This window comes from Megalobrama amblycephala, linkage group LG21 (assembly GCF_018812025.1).
Source record: "Megalobrama amblycephala isolate DHTTF-2021 linkage group LG21, ASM1881202v1, whole genome shotgun sequence".
NCBI lineage: Eukaryota > Metazoa > Chordata > Actinopteri > Cypriniformes > Xenocyprididae > Megalobrama > Megalobrama amblycephala.
The window spans coordinates 14,816,242-14,832,309 of record NC_063064.1 but is presented as its reverse complement, the minus strand read 5'-3'; the positions used below and the strand labels follow the sequence as shown (position 1 = coordinate 14,832,309).

The 16,068-nt window shown below is 38.6% G+C and overlaps 2 protein-coding genes across 3 annotated transcripts in view; one reads left to right on the top strand and one right to left on the bottom strand.

Moving 5' to 3' along the window:
- The window catches only part of LOC125256140 (ataxin-7), a 35,458-nt gene extending 30,905 nt beyond the window's left edge, over nt 1-4,553 (top strand). For both annotated transcript variants that reach the window (XM_048171820.1, XM_048171821.1), the window contains 6 exons: nt 99-367; nt 529-721; nt 982-1,103; nt 1,189-2,075; nt 3,279-3,421; nt 3,517-4,553. In XM_048171820.1, coding sequence (XP_048027777.1) covers nt 99-367; nt 529-721; nt 982-1,103; nt 1,189-2,075; nt 3,279-3,421; nt 3,517-3,534 — 1,632 coding nt within the window. In that variant the 3' untranslated portion in view covers nt 3,535-4,553. The remainder of the gene's footprint in view (nt 1-98; nt 368-528; nt 722-981; nt 1,104-1,188; nt 2,076-3,278; nt 3,422-3,516) is intronic.
- A 2,074-nt stretch (nt 4,554-6,627) lies between these two features.
- On the bottom strand, nt 6,628-15,348 carry psmd6 (proteasome 26S subunit, non-ATPase 6). Its single transcript, XM_048171822.1, has 8 exons — nt 15,059-15,348; nt 13,873-14,078; nt 10,300-10,445; nt 9,994-10,213; nt 9,384-9,492; nt 8,999-9,167; nt 8,832-8,909; nt 6,628-6,823 (listed from the first exon to the last, which is right to left on the bottom strand). Exons 1-8 carry the CDS (start codon nt 15,192-15,194, stop codon nt 6,727-6,729), a joined length of 1,161 nt encoding a protein of 386 aa, XP_048027779.1. The 5' UTR covers nt 15,195-15,348; the 3' UTR covers nt 6,628-6,726.
- Between the last annotated feature and the right edge of the window lie 720 nt (nt 15,349-16,068).

The window sequence follows — 16,068 nt, the reverse complement described above, 5'->3', positions numbered from 1 at the left end:
CCTAATCAGAATTATCTTGGCCGATATCATTATGGTCACCAATATATTGCAGTTAATTGTTTGACTGAACCATTAAATATCACCCTATGTCTCCACAGACACATTCCATAAGCCAGAGGAGGGCGGTGCTTGGGCGGCGGCAACGCTTTGACACGCTGCTCGCTGAGCACAAGAGCAAAGCGCGCGACAAGGAGTTGCAGTTCAGGTTGGACCCCTCACACCCAGCACCCCCTCTCAGGGACCCTCACCCTCCCCCCTCCCGCCCCTCACAAGACCCTCACCTGGTCTCCCATGGCAATGGCACTGCTGATGCCACCAAGCCTTTGCCCCTCAGCAAACCCAAACCTCATAATTCTGGGCTTCCACGGTGAGTTGCTTCATCCTGCTTCACTATTTCCTCTAAATCAGCTTCCTGTATGATTGATTAGCCAATTGTGCCAGTTTACAGTCATCTCCACTTGTTTTTGTTTGGGACATCCCTTTGTCCCCATCTGGGACAAATATTAAGGTGCTCTTCTTTATCTTCAGACTCAACAACAGTAACTCTCACAGTGGAGGAGACCCAGCCATGGCCCACGACCAGGCCCACCACTCTCACTCGGCCCCTGTTGGTACTGAGAGCAACCGCCTCTCCAGTGACGAGGGGGAGAATGAAGAGAGGGAGGAAGCCACGGAGAAACTGGACTGCCATTATTCGGGTTACCACCCACGACCAGCTGCTGTAAGTACAAGAAACCTTTTTTTTTTTTTTTGAAGTGGTGAATTTCTCCAACTCAAGGGCCTGCTTAAAAAGTCACTTGCATTTATTTCCAGCTTTTGAATCACTAAGCTATTTTAAAAAGTTTAAATTAATATCCAGGTCCTCATTTGAATCCAATTTTATGGCAAATGTGAGTTGAGTCAGCCTTCATTTGAATGCCTGAAGAGAACATTCGGTATAACTTTATATAAATGTACTATGCGTATTCTGTCTCTCACCAGTACTGCACTTTTGGAAGTCGATTGTACGGTAGAGGATGTTACGCATTTGACCGGCGCTGGGATCAAGTACGGTGTGCTCTCACCACCATGCTGGACAAGCATGTCAACTCACAAATGTGGAAGTGAGTGTGTTGAGACCCTTCCTACAAGCAGCTGTTTTTCTGATGAACACAGTCCTAATTGTGATTTCTTCCGTTTACTTTGTAGGAAAATCCCTCTGGCGTTGGAGAACTCTGCAACAACACCAACAGCCTCTCACCGGACAAGCACAAATTCCCATTCTTCCTCATCCTCCTCCATATCCGCAGGCTTTCTCAGCCTGTCTTCACCGCCGCCTTATGATAGCAAGCCGGTCCTGTCGTACGGCACCACCCTGAACGCCCGCTCTTCTCCGCAAGCCTCCGCAACCGAGCAGCCCGCCTACAGTGGCGCTTCTAGACAAGTGTCAGCCTCATCACCCCAGATGCCTTCAGCCCACTTGTCCTCGCTACCCTCGTTGGGCTCCAACCGACCCCTTAAATCCCGATCTGGTACAAAGTCCTTCAGGGCTCGGGAGCCATCCTCCAGCCTAAGTAACTCTATCGTCAAAGGTAGTAATAATAGCAGCGTTAGCGTCAGCGGAAGTGCGAGCGGTAGCCTCAGTTCGGGCAAGAAGCGGAAAAACAGTTCCTTGCTAACATCCCATAGCAATTACACCTCTGAATCTTCCTCATCTTCATCCTTTAAGAAGAACTGTGCAGTAAACGCGGGCAGTTTGGGCAGTGCCTACCACTCCTCACTCGCCTCCACCCCCTCTTCGTCTTCATCGTCATCAGCATCGTCATCATCCCACAGTGGGGTGTACAGTGTGGGGGTAAACTGCACCCCAGGCAGGGCCAACTCTCTGAGCTTGAAGCAGGAGTCGACAGGTCGCGGCCCTCCTTCTGGCAGCCCTGCCGAGTCTATTAAACGCATGAGTGTGGTGATGAACAGCAGCGACTCCACCCTCTCCCTCGGGCCATTTGTTCACCAGAGCAGCGATCATCACACAGATGCACGTCTAGAAGCCAAAAGGAGGAAGGGTTCGCCTGGCTCAAGTAGCCTCAACAGCACAGGTCCATACACCTTATCAATGCAGATTCACTGTTTCATTTATTCATTCATTTATTTTAATCCATATTCCTGCTTCATTTGAGTTATTTTTGATATAGTTTCATTTAAGTTTTACTTGATTTGTTTCCGGTTGCATTTCAGTTTAGTTTTAATCTGGTTTCTGTTTCATCTCAATTTGGTTTCAGTCCAAATCAGACTCTGTCTAATGTAATTTTAGTATCAATCCAGGTTTTGTTTGATTTATTTAGTTTTTAGATTTGGGTTTTCATTTCATTTTTAATCCAGATTCCATTTCATTTCTTTTTGGTTTCTCTTTCATTGCAGTTTAGTTTAATCCGAATTTAGTTTTGATCCAGTTACTATTTTGCTTGATTTTAGTATTAATACAGTTTCAGATTCAAATGTTTTTTTTTTTTTTTAATTTGTTTCATTTCGTTTAGTTTTAATCCAGACTCTAATGTAATTTTAGTGTTAATCCAATTTCTATTTTACTTTGGATTTAATTTGGGTTCCTGTTTCATGCCAGTTTCATCTCATATTGGTTTCAATAGTTTTTTATTTCAGTTTAACTTTAATCCAGACTCTAATGTAATTTTCGTATTAGTCCAGTTTCTATTTTTATTCTATTTCATTTCATCTTATTTTTTCAGTGTTCGTGCCATTTTACATTAGTATCAAATCCTGTTTTGTCTTAGTTTAGTTTTGATGCATATCTGTTTCACTTTAGTATGTTTAATCCAGTTTCAGTTTCATATGAGGTATCTTTGATGCAGTTTCAGGTTCATTTCAGTTTAGTTTCATCTTGACTCTGATGTAATTTTTGTATTAATCCAGTTTCTGGATGAATTTTGATCAGGGCAGAGTTTCCCAAAAGCATCGTAAGCTTAAGTTGATCGTAGCTCCACGATGCTTACGATGCTTTTGGGAAACGCTACCCTGGTTGCTTTTCAATTTCAGGTTACATTTAAATTGGGTTTTGTTTCATTTCAGTTTATTTGTAAGTTTTTGTTGCATTTCACGTGAGCTTTAATGCATTTGAATCACCGCTCTTCGAAATTTACCTCATACTGAACTGTCAGGCAGACTTTTCTGGATTGAGATCTTCATCAAGTCCTTGAAACACTATAAACCAAAACTCATTTGTAGACTGTTTGCTTGATTCCAAAGTGGCATCTCTTATTCAAATTTTGTAATGACTTTGACAGCATCTGGAGCAGGAGGGGGAGGAGGACAAGGTCCTGGCAGGCCCAAAATGGCCAAGTCTCCATCAATCAACAACATCCACAGCAAGCACGCTCGCTCTATACCTGGACCACCAGGGCTCCCTAACAATTCACTCATACATCAGGTTAGTTTGTTTGCATCATCCGGTTACTTCAGTTTTGTAATATCGTCTCTTGTCCTCCTACACATTACATTTCTGCACTTGTGTGTTTCCCGCAGCCAAAGGCTCGTCCCTGACACCGGTGTGGAGGCTCTGAGCGTGCTGAGCAGTAGGCTGGACCCAGAGCTCCCTCAGCCCCCTCATGCCACTCTGCACGAGGCCTTCTTTTTCTCTTACTCTTCCCACAATCCTCAGGGTGGAATGCACACTGGGTGGCCCATTTGATGTCCTTCGTGGGGATTTCCTCCCAAAGCCATGCAGGGGCACTCTCCTGGGATAGGATAATAAGCCAGAGAGATATAGTTCTCCTGTCGGAGGTTATAATGAATCTATACAATGCACCATTGGGTACAACGCCTGCTGCGTAGAGCTACCCAGCCTGAGCACTTGCGCTGGGGTCTGAAGGTACAGATTTGGGCTGGTACGTAGCCTCACCAACACTACCAAGCATAGGAGGGATGGGCAACGCGAACAAGATGAGTTCCTTTACCGATGTTTTTCGGTATGTGTGGACATATGAGAATACTGGAAACTGAAATCCTACTCAGCCTTGGAGGAAGTGTACAGGAGAGGAACATCCCTACAGTAGACACACAATCAACTTAAGTTAATCATAACACATGATCTCTCACTGGAAGGCTGAATAAGATCGAGCTGCGCTCACTGCAGATAGACATGACAGGAGTGGAGTTTCAACATGAGCAACCTAAACTTAAAGATTATGCAAACTAAACATTTTTCCTAAACCATATTTCGTTTACAGGCTAGCAAATGTATAGCGAAGAGAACAAAATACCATTTATCATACCCATTTTTCCATTGTTTTTGGAAAGAAAGAAAAAACTAATCATGCTTAGATTTAGATTTTTGTTTTATTTCAAGGGAATTTTTTTATGAACTTCAGCTGAAGGAGTTATTTTGGTTATTTTTTTACTGAAAAATCCAACCCTGACTTGAACTCTTAACATCCTGCATTAGCTAAAGCACTTGATTTTTTTTTTTTTCCCCACCACATTCATTTTAATAATTTCAGGATTGTTAGTAGCCTAGCATGTCTTTACTGAATCTCTGAGCAACAGTTGTCTCTTGAAGCTCCCAAAAAAAAAAAAAAACTCAAACACCACAAATATTCAGTTTTAGGTACATTAAGGGCTTGATTCAGTAAAGCTTTTAGCACATGCAAAAACAACTGCAGGAACAAATGAGAGACGACAGATGATGTTTCTCCTCCTCCGATTCCCATTGTAGCACTAAAGAAGCATGTGCTGAAATCTTAATGTACTAAAATCTGCAGTCTTGCTTGAAAATGATTGTATGAGAGCCATTTCCTGTTGTCAATGCCTTAGGCATGGTATTGTTTTTTGCCGTTTCAATCTCAGAAAGGGGCTTATGGCTAGCTGACGTTGAGCCATAGACCAACATTACAGACACACTATCATCTCAGCAATGGAGTAGACATCTTCATGACTCTCAAAACTGTGACACATAGTAGTCTGGCCATCACCATCTCATGAAATAACCACTAACTTATACTGCGACCGAACGTTCCTGCATTGATACGACACAAACCTAAAGAGGTTAGTAGCTGGACATTCTGATTTAAATCTCATTTTCATTGTGGGTCTGTCAACTTAAAAAGGCAATAGATCCTTTTTTTGACTCGTTGAACTTCAGAAGAGATGTTGAGCTGGATTTTGTTGTGTAAGTTGGGGCTTCTCTTTAAAACTCCTGTAAATTCCTGAACTCCACTGATGTCAGTCAGCAATCGTTGCTGAGAAGTAGAGCATGATTTTTTTTTTTTCCGGGTTTTTTTTTCTTCTTGTGTGTGTGTATTTTTTCCTTCGGCTTTTTCGTACACGAAACCGAATACAAATATTGAAGTATCCCTATTTCAGAATACATATTTTGTTAAAGAATTGTACATATGGAGATGTATTTTTGCACAGGCATTTTCGTAAAAAATTTTGGTACAATTGAGATCATTATTTATTTAGTAAATGGAAACATTCTAAGATTATTAGAAGTGGTTCACTGCCAAGCCGATAATGCAATACGCCACTCTATCCAAACAGCTTCTTGTAAGTCACATGCCGAGTTCCCCCAGACAGATTGTTGCCACAGTAGTGGGAAATCATCCACCGTATATATTATTTTTTTAGGTGTTAATAGTGCTTTTTTCCCCCCCTCATCTCAATCCAAGAGGTCAGAGAATGTGATCAAAATAGCCCGTTCAACTGTGCAAAAGATTTCTGGCTGGCTGATGTATTTTGTAGGACTTTTCTAACCGGGAGAGGGAACAAAACAGTTGTACAGTGCAAAAGGTGCACCACTGTTGCCAAATGTTGTAATTGGATACACTGCTTTTTAATTATTCATTTGCTTTTATTTAACGCTGACAAAAAGAGAAAGTGCCTGAATTAGTTTCTCATCGACTGTTGTTTAGGCAGAGCTTTTTATTTCATGTATTCATTTTTCCACAGTACTTGAATGTTATATAAAGGTTTAGAAACTTTTTAAACCTGCCTAGGAATCTCATACATCGCCCTTTTCCCCTTCAAGTAGAGCGGTAACTGATTGATTGAAATGCATGGCAGAGGAGAAACACTTGACACTGACATGAGAAAAGCTTCCCGTCTGTCCTTTGTATTCTTTTATGACTACTTTTGATATTAGAAATTTTCAAAGTGAGAGGGATAGATATTTTTGTGGCTAAGTCGGTGATTTCAACCAATGTTTTAGGCAGATAAATGTACTGTTTACCTTGAAATTGTAACTCCACTGTTTTCAGAAAATGAAAGCTTTGTGAAGATGTTTGACTAAACACCACAGGTTTGGAATGTGAATCGAAGATAAAAACAGTTTGCTTTTTGGGGAAGAAGCCTCTACATATAAACCTATGTACAAGTGTGTATATTTTGATTTTTTTTTTTTTTTTTTGTATACATATTCAAATCATTTGATCAGCTGGACTTTTGTGTGTTGGCTGCTATGTAATTCATGAACAAACACAGTAGGGTAGATTTACTTAATATTTAAAGAAAAGATTGTATAGTATATTTGTTTTGTAACAAGTTTCTGTAAATATAAAAAAAATAATTTATACAGTTATTTATAAGAAAAATGTGTCAGACTCATCCTTTCCAATTCGCTCACACAACAGACAAATTCAATGGTTTCCTCCAATTCAGTTTTATTATATACTGTACATAAAACAAAAGTCAGGTTGCTCACAAGAAAAGACAGGTATCGTTCAACTGCCACATGCTGGACTACATGTTGATCACTCTGGACAGCTTCTGCACTCTGTTAAGCAGGAGATCACCTTTCTTTATGGTTTCCTGGTACTGCCAGTTCTTACTATCAGGTCTGGTTGGAGTTGGGGGGGGGGAGACAAATGCAAAGTCAAAGGGTTAGTTCACCCAAAAATGAAAATTCTGTAATTACTCAGCCTCATGTCGTTCCAAACCAACAAGACCTTGGTTCATCTTCTGAACACAAATTATCTCCCATGGAAAGCAATGAAATTACCACATTCAAGGTCCAAAGTAGTACAGAAAACGTTAAAATAGACAACGTGACTAAAGTGGTTCAACCTTAATGTTATGAAGCGACGAGAATACTTTGGAAGTAGAACACGGAAGCTCTGCACTGCTTCAAATGCATAGGAGAATGACAGGGTAGAGAAGAAATGATTTAATAAAGTTGTTATTTTTGCACACAAACACCGGTTTAGTATTGGCCGACGCCGTTCATGTGAGCACCACAACGTGCGATTGCTGACGCAGGAGCCGGCCAATACTGAGACGGCATTCTGACGTAGATCACGGAAGCTGTGCAATGCGTCTTTAATGTAAACTGCGTAGGAGAGGAAATTGTTGAATAAAGTTGTTTTTGCACACAAAAAGTATTCTTGTCACTTCATAACATTAAAGGTCCGTTTTTCGTGTTTTTTTGAAGCTTTGATTGTGTTTATAGTGTGCAATATAACATGTGTTCATGTTTCACGTGTAAAAAAACACAGTATTTTTCACATAATTTACTTATCTGTATACCGCTGTTTCCACTGTCATAAAAACGGGCTGATGACTTCCTTGTTCTATGAAGTCCCTCCTTCAGAAATACGTAACAAGTTCTGATTGTGGCAGCGGTTCCTGTGTTGTGATTCGACAGCTCTGAGTGCACCGTGCCCAGAAAGATCACACCTCTTACCATAACGTGGAGATGCACGCGCTCAGTGTTATTGTAAACATGTCTTTAATTTTACCCTATCAATTTGAGCCGGAATCAGACCCGGTGATTGGACTGCGGGATGAAAATAACAGCGTTTCGACGACATGGCGACAAACGCAACTCTTGTGTATTCCTGTGGGCGGAGGTTAGTCAAAAAACTGTTTTAGTGACGTCATTAAAGAAGAAAGTAGAGGGATGTAGTCCAAACTGGCCGTTCGATGTAGGCGACTTCTGTTAAATAAAATATCTCGCTTGGCATTGAACTTTGAGCTTTAAAATTTTACAGACTTTATTTATACTCTAACAACAACATTACACACTAACTAAAGTTTGAAACATGGGATCACAAAGAACGGGACCTTTAAGGTTAAACCACTGTAGTCACGTTGACTATATTATCAATGTCTTTACTACTTTTCTAGACCTTGAATATGGTAATTTTATTGTTTTCTATGGGACATAAAAAATAAAAACCTCAGATTTCATCGAAAATATCTTACGGGTCTTACGGGTTTGGAACGACATGAGGTTGAGTAATTAATGACAAATTTTAATTCAAATTTTAATCACACTGTACGACATGTATATAGACTGTACGATGATGACACCTATTGAATCGTAGGCTACGAGACAAGATGGTATAGAAGAATAAAAAGTCATCAGTATACGCTAGTGGTAAACAAATAGAGCAAGATGAATCGCAATTGTGGTTATGTGCGCTGAAAAAAGAGGACGACACGAAAGGAGAATATGGATGAGGTCATGGGTAGGTAGGGAAAAGGCAATTTTGTAAATAGAGCTTGAGGTACGTAGTTTTAGCACAAGTTCGCATAGACCAATACGGCATTTTATGTTACATTTTTATTGGCTAGTCAGTAGACGTTGGTCATTGCAGCAAACACACTGTGAGATGATCATGTTAAATTTCTGACACTCAGAAAATGATCGCAGACCATCTTTGGTCGCAAGATCGTGACAACGCTGTCTTTGAACTGAGCCACGACCACAGAAATCGCCACAATTGGTAATCTTTCATCTGCGATAGCCCAAAATCGTACAATGTGTACCGGGTATGAGTTAACCATAAATCCAACAGAGATTAAAATGACTAATAGACACATAACATTTAAGTCATGTTGCTCACCTATTGGTTTCCACAATCTCATTGACTTTGTCGATCTTGCAATGCAAGCGTCCAGCAGCGATAAATCGTGACAGCTCCCTTGGGAAAGAAAAAGACCAAAGTGAGTGAAGAAAATATATGTTTATGTAAGTTTTATTCTAGAAGTTTATATGAACGTGGGAGCGTACTGGTCGATGAACTCTGTGCTGACTCCAAACGCTTCAGCCATGTATCCCAGCGTGAGGGAGCGGTAGGATTCCAGCAACTGGCTGTAGGCCAGGATGCGCATCTCTCGAACATAGTAACGGTAATGAGGAGCAAACAACCAGTCTTGCTTCATCTCCTGTTCCACTCGAGCTACAGAAGAGAAACAGATGGAACATCTAACAAACACATTTTTAAACAATGACAGAAGGCTTGGAGAAGCACTTTCAATAAACACTGCAAATAAATAATATATCTTACAGCATCTTAAAGTGGAGCGTGGAGAGTTAAGCAATAACATTCTTTTCAATTGTTCTTTAAAAGTTTCTAACATGAGCTACTGGACTGCTCCACTATTACTTTACTTACCCAGTGATTGGAAGAACACAGAATAACGGCACTCGTAGAGAGAGAAGAGGTACTGACGGACGGCCGGTAAACTGTGCAACACCTCCAAGATCTCAGCACCTTTAATCACCTAAAAGAGAGAGATATTTCAAGTCTTGTGTTGGCTTATTTTTATTAGATTTAATTATATCTGTATTAGGTTTTAGCCATGTTAACACACAGGAGGTCCTTTGTTGGCAGACTACTTTCTGAATTGCACTGAATTGCTTTTTTTTATTACAACAAACTGGATCATCTCTTATGTGGAGCTAAAGCACTTTGTGTTGCTCTGGTTAAGTGTTTTTTAAATGCATTAAATCAAAATTTATAGATGTGATTCAATAAAGCTGGGGCTTTCAAACTGGTGTCCAGGGAGCCTTAAAGGGGTACTAGGAGGTCAATAGTAAATTTGAGGGAATTTTTTAGGGCTGTCAAAGTTACAATCTTAACTCAAGATGTTGATTTTAAAACATTTAGATAATTTAATATTACTGTATTTACATCTACATATTTCTGCTATCTAAAGACTAGTCTTAATCACATTTGTTCATTTGTAAAAAACCATCAGCACACCATTTAGACCAAATCTTACCTTCTCTCTCAGGTCGGGCCTCTTCAGTGCGATCATACACACATACACGGTGTATGTGACAAACGTCTTGTAGTCCATAAGCTCATACGAGGTAAATGTGGAGACGGTGTCCAGAAAGAGCTCTGCTGCCTGCTTGAAATCCCGAATGGCCACACAGTAGAGTCCCTGATACACCTTCAGACGGTTCCTCCGGTCCCAGTCACCACCTTCTTCAATCAAACTGTTCATACATGCAAAGCGTCAGGCCAACATTTGAGCTTGAGATGCATTTGTTCATTAAAAAGAAGTGTGCACCCTATAGCATACCTTTTGGCTTTCTCAGTGTTGCGGGTGATGAGGTCGTTGTCCATATAAAACAGGCCGATCCTCAGCAGGTAAAAAACGATGTCTAAGCGATGACCAAGCGCGACAGTCTTGTCATAGGTCTTCCTGAAGGCAGTCAGGGCCCCTTCCTAAAGGAAAGGCAGAAAAATATTATTAGTTGATTTGAAGATGAGGATAAAATAAAAGTGCAAGATTTAGCTGAACGGATAGAAAGAAGAAAATGAGATGCAACATGCAGATCAACAGATGTAAACAAAATCAATGTTCAGTTTATTGTCAGTAAGATTTTTTTAAAAGAAATTGTTACTTTTATTCAACAAGGATGCACTAAATTGATCAAAAATGCAGTAAAGACATTTATAACGTTACAAAAGTTTTCTATTTCAAATAAATATTACGATATTAAGCAGCACAACGGTTTTCAACATTGATGATAAATGTTTCTAGGGGAGAGCGGGGTGATTTGTGCCAGGGGGGAAGTAGTTCCACCCATTGTTTCTGGAAAACCATAGAAGAAGTTCTAATAGTTCTAGAAGTTCTACTCCTCCAAAGAAGAGAGACACATGGCATGAGAGGAAAGCACATTTTAGCTCAAAAAACTGTTTATTTCCCTTCAAAGTAAAATTTCTATGATCAAGGTTTTTTGATTGTAGTGTCTGAACAATTATAGACAAGTTTGAAAACATTTCACACATGTTTTAGTGCTTTAGCAAGCTACACAATGAGTCTTTACAGTTAGCATGATGTTGGCTCTTAACTGCTGGATTGTGCTAGTTTTTCAAACTTGTGGTTCTGGGGTGATTTGCGCCAAAGGGCCTGGGTTAAGTTGTGCCAGTGACCCCCACTTATGATCATTTTCAACATATTAATTTTAATTGTACATTGTACTCTTACATTTTAGCAGTTTAACTAAAATGTAAGTGCCACAAGACCACTTTTTCCCCCAAAAGCTATATTTCTGAAACAATTTATTTCAGATCCAAAGTTATTGTTCTCAGGGATGCACCACATCCTGAAATATATGTACTTTCTTAAGTTGAAGGCATTACTGCCATGGCCTCGTTTTAAAGTCACTTTGAGTAAAAACTGGCACAACTCGCCCCACTTTCCCCTACAGCAAGAAATCAACATATTACAATGATTTCTGAAGGATCACGTGACACTGAAGTATGGCGTAATGATGCTGAGAATTCAGCTTTACCATCACAGGAATAAATTACATTTTAAAATGTATCAAAATAGAAATTGTAATAATATTTCACAATATTACCATTTTTACTGTATTTTTGATCAAATAAATGCAGCCTTGGTGAGCATGAAAGACTTCAGTCAAAAACATTTAAAGGATTAGTTCACTTTCAAATAAAATTTTCCTGATAATTTACTCACCCCCATGTCATCCGAGATGTTCATGTCTTTCTTTCTTCAGTCGAAAAGAAATGAAGGTTTTTGATGAAAACATTCCAGGAATATTCTCCATATAGTGGACTTCAATGGCCTCCAAATGGTTGAAGGTCAAAATTACAGTTTCAGTGCAGCTTCAAAGGCTTTAAACGATACCAGACGAGGAATAAGGGTCTATTTAACTTAGGGAACGAACGTGGCGCCAGTTCCGTTTTTTTCTGTAAGTAGAATAGGGAAGGCGTAGGACATACAGCGTAAGCTTTTTGAAGAATACGGAATGGTGGAAGCACTTGCAAAGTGATCATTTGTGTTTCTAAAGCATATACAGTTGTATTTTATTTTTTTTAAGAAAATGACCGATCGTTTTGCTAGATAAGACCCTTATTCCTCGTCTGGTATCGTTTAAAGCCTTTGAAGCTGCACTGAACCGTTTGGAGGCCACTGAAGTCCATTATAAGGAGAATAATCCTAAAATGTTTTCATTAGGGCTGCACGATTTATCGCACGCGATTTGGCAAAGGCTGTGATTATTTAATGCGTAGCTTGTCAGAGCTGTACGTCTCTGTGATCAGTAGTAAATGCTTCTCCATCTCAAAGCCAGAGGGCGCTCTCGGGCAGAAACTGCAAATATGCCTTGCTGCCGAAGTAGAACACGCGTCATTCCAGGAAATCCTATACAATCGCTGTAGCTGAATAAACAGAAGATTGAAACGTTTTGATTGATAAAACATGATTAATAAACACATATTCTGTGTAAGAAGCCACATCATCTCACAGAAGGATGCTCAACTGTCGTTATGAAGTGAGTTTGGAGTAAAACATAATTAAATGTTTTCTTTTGTTGGACAAGATGTTAATAAACGCTTCTCATGTCCGGAAAGATGTCTGACGTGTATTGCTTTTTCAAATGCACATTATAAGCGATTCAAACTTTCACATGTTTTCAGATAGATTAGCATTTGGAGCCATAATTCATTGACAAGCCACGCATAAAAAAATAATTGCAGCTTTGCAATTTCATAATCGCACTAAGACAAATCGTTTAAGCGCGATTTCAATGGGTTTTTTCAAATCGTACGATTAATCGTGCAGCCCTAGTTTTCATCAAAAACCTTAATTTCTTTTTGACTGAAGAAAGAAAGACATGAACATCTTGGATGACATGGGGGTGAGTAAATTATCAGGAAATTTTCATTCAGAAGTGAACTAATCCTTTAAAAATTCTTATCAACCCCACACTTGTAAATGTAGTGTATATTTAGTTCAGGTCTAAAAATTTATTTTTTTTAACAGAAAATGCAGTCCACAGTTCTTTCAGGAATTGTTCAAATCATCATCATCATCATCATTTATTAATTGGTGTGAGCATGTGAGTTTTAAGGATGTTTTTTTCCGAGGGTATTGGTTAATTTCTTGATTGCCATTTTGACAGTCTACCTGGACATTTTAGTCATATTTGGTAATTTTTCTGTAATGCAGCCTATTTGCACTGATTTGATCCATTTTCCTTGGACATGTATCTATTTTTCTATTAATTTATTTTAATGAGTTAAATATGGTCCATATCAACCTTGATTGACATGGCAATAAAATTCTATAACATTATTTTGACAGTTTGGGTGTTTATTGTTGGAGTGGGCGAGTTTTGGTGAGCTTTTGGACTGGAAGTCATCGACCCAATCTGGCAACACTGCACACTTCGTCCATTTTGTCTCACTCTTGACTGACAAGATGACAGCGGAAGATTTGGTTTCAAAGCGAAATGTAAAAGCGCGCATTTTTGCGAGTTTTGTTGTTGTGTTTTTCATTAAGAATAATAATGAACCCACCATTCACGCAATCGCCGCTCCCGAATTGGCACTAATTTGAAAGTGAAAGTAAAATGCGCCCAGCCACAAGCACATTCATAATGGAGCGTGTCCACTGGCACAGAGCGAGCGTTTTCAGTTAATTCCTATGGAAGCTGAACCCACCCCACCGTTTGTTATCATACAGATTTAATGGTCTCTCTCTGTTTATGTGTGAGTAGCCTATACATGCGTGCGTGCATGTGGAAGAGAGGTGCAATTTTCAAAAAAAATAATCAATTAATTCGCAGCAATCATCGAATATTTTTTTATCTTGAAATGCCCATCCCTAGTGAGTTCTTACCTTGTCACCGATGCGTATGAGATACTCAGCTTTAGCCATCATGGCATCCCTGATCTCACTCTCTCCGAGGTTCTTCTCAGCATCTTCCAAAACATCATCCAGTCGTTTCAGTTCGTCCTCATTTGCTTTCTTCATCTTACTCAACAGATCCGTGTCTGCCTGCCATTTCAGCTCTTTACACAGAGCTTCATAGTATGGGGCCATATCTACAAAACAGAGCATCATATAATCAACATATGCACATTTTAGGAGTTTCACTTACATAATATACCCAATTCTAAATAATTATGAGAGGAAATACATCCAAACAGAAACAGCAGAGAAAGCAGATAAGGGCTTTTCAATATTTTAGATGTCACAGACTCCCAAATATGATGATGATGATGATGATGATGTGAGAGAAAAATACATTTCAAAAAATTCAAAAGACATCCATCTTTTATAAACTCCATATTTGTACACTGAAAAATTATTATAAATCTAAAATTAGTAGTTACATTAGCTATAAGCTTTATTATTTATACTCACTATAGTAATGTACTGTAAAATGTATTTCATTTAAATATCATTTGTATTTATTTAATCTAATATATTCAAATTAAATTAAAATGAACTATATTAAATTGATAGCTTTTTTTCATTTTAATCACACCTACATAAATGTATACAATTATAAAGTTTATAATGATGATAATGATTTAACAGCAGGTTCCCAATGTGACAACTTACCCCATATAGTGTGACTATACCCTGTTATTTTGGGTTGTTGTTGTTACAAAAAGTCAACATGCGTTAAATACAAGAATATATCGATTAAAAAGCTCAATATGCTTTTTTTTTGTAGTCATGGCAGGTATGTTACTACATAAAATTACGTTACTATTAATAAATTCATCTAAAAAAAAGAGGTGTAAACAGAGTGACAATCGGCCCATGGATCACCCTATATGATAATATAGCAAATTAGCAATTAAGAAAATTAAAAATCGACATTCAAAAGTGTCAGAAGAAATGTGTACTTGATCAACCAAATACATTAGCAGCTAATGAGCTAATGCGCTACTTGGTTAAGCTACTAAACCCCAAATGGCAGGAAAACTATAAAGCTCGTGCATATATTGCAGTAATACAGAAACTCTGTAATATATCTGCTAAACGAGCAGCATGAGTAAGTGAATGAACTCACTGTTGAGTTTGATAGCGTCCATCAGCTCGCTCTTCACTTTAGCATCCTGTCTGTGAGTCAATAAAAACTTCAGCTGAGCTATTCTCAGATTGGGGTTTTTAGGTAAACCCTCTTCCTCCAGGTTTTCCAGTGGCATTTTTGCAGAGTTAAAAGAGAGCTAAAGAAGAACGGGAGAAAATGTAATGGCTGGGAGAGATAACGATAAACTAGCAGTGGCAACGATGACTAGGGGGAAATCTAAACAAAAAAATTGTGTAAATTCACTTCCTGCTGCTTGCGACAACGACGCAGAGTAAAGACAGTCACGCAGAGTCAAACAATGTAACAAAAAATAACACTGCCCCCGTCTGGCTGTATGTTATATTGCATCTACTAATATTGGTGTTTTCAGTCATTTAGATGCCATGGTCGGTCGGTCCCCAAATATCTTGATCCTCGTGCGGGGGACCCTCATTCTAAAATTTAAAAGTCAGCTATATATTCTAATTTATAAAGACCAAACATATACTGTGAGAACTTATAACATAAATATGTGTAAAATATGTTTGGAAAAAAATAGATTCTATAACTTTACATTTATAGTAGCCTACTACTGTTACATGTATTCATTTGTTTGTTTGTTTTTTATTTAAATAAAATGTATATTATTTTAATCATTTATTTATTTTAATCAATTTATTTTTAATCAAATGTATTTAATTATTTTTATATTTACAGTTTTTTTTTCTCAAATTTTCCCCATAGCATTCCATTGTGCCCCAGTTTGATTGAAAACCCCTGATTTAGACTCTCAAGTTCACAGCTAACCAGCTAGTAATTCAAAATTCATTATTCAGCTGACTCCACAAAATGATGCAATTCATAGGTTTATTTAAAAGAAAGCTATTTGAGTCTAGGCAAATGCTTCATATATGAGGTATACTTTTTAGAAGGCAAAATGTGACGAGTCATTCCAGTGTCAAAAATTAATCAAAATCCTCCCCAAAATGCTTAACAGCGATGACACTGTA

What these genes read in the sequence shown, in the direction of transcription:
- psmd6 (XM_048171822.1), bottom strand. Translation starts at nt 15,194, where the DNA reads ATGCCACTGGAAAACCTGGAGGAAGAGGGTTTACCTAAAAACCCCAAT. An exon ending in TCATACGCATCGGTGACAAG is followed by an intron (nt 10,446 to 13,872) that starts GTAAGAACTCAC and finishes CCTTTCCTTTAG; the next exon opens with GAAGGGGCCCTGACTGCCTT. An exon ending in GGCCCGACCTGAGAGAGAAG is followed by an intron (nt 9,493 to 9,993) that starts GTAAGATTTGGT and finishes TCTCTCTTTTAG; the next exon opens with GTGATTAAAGGTGCTGAGAT.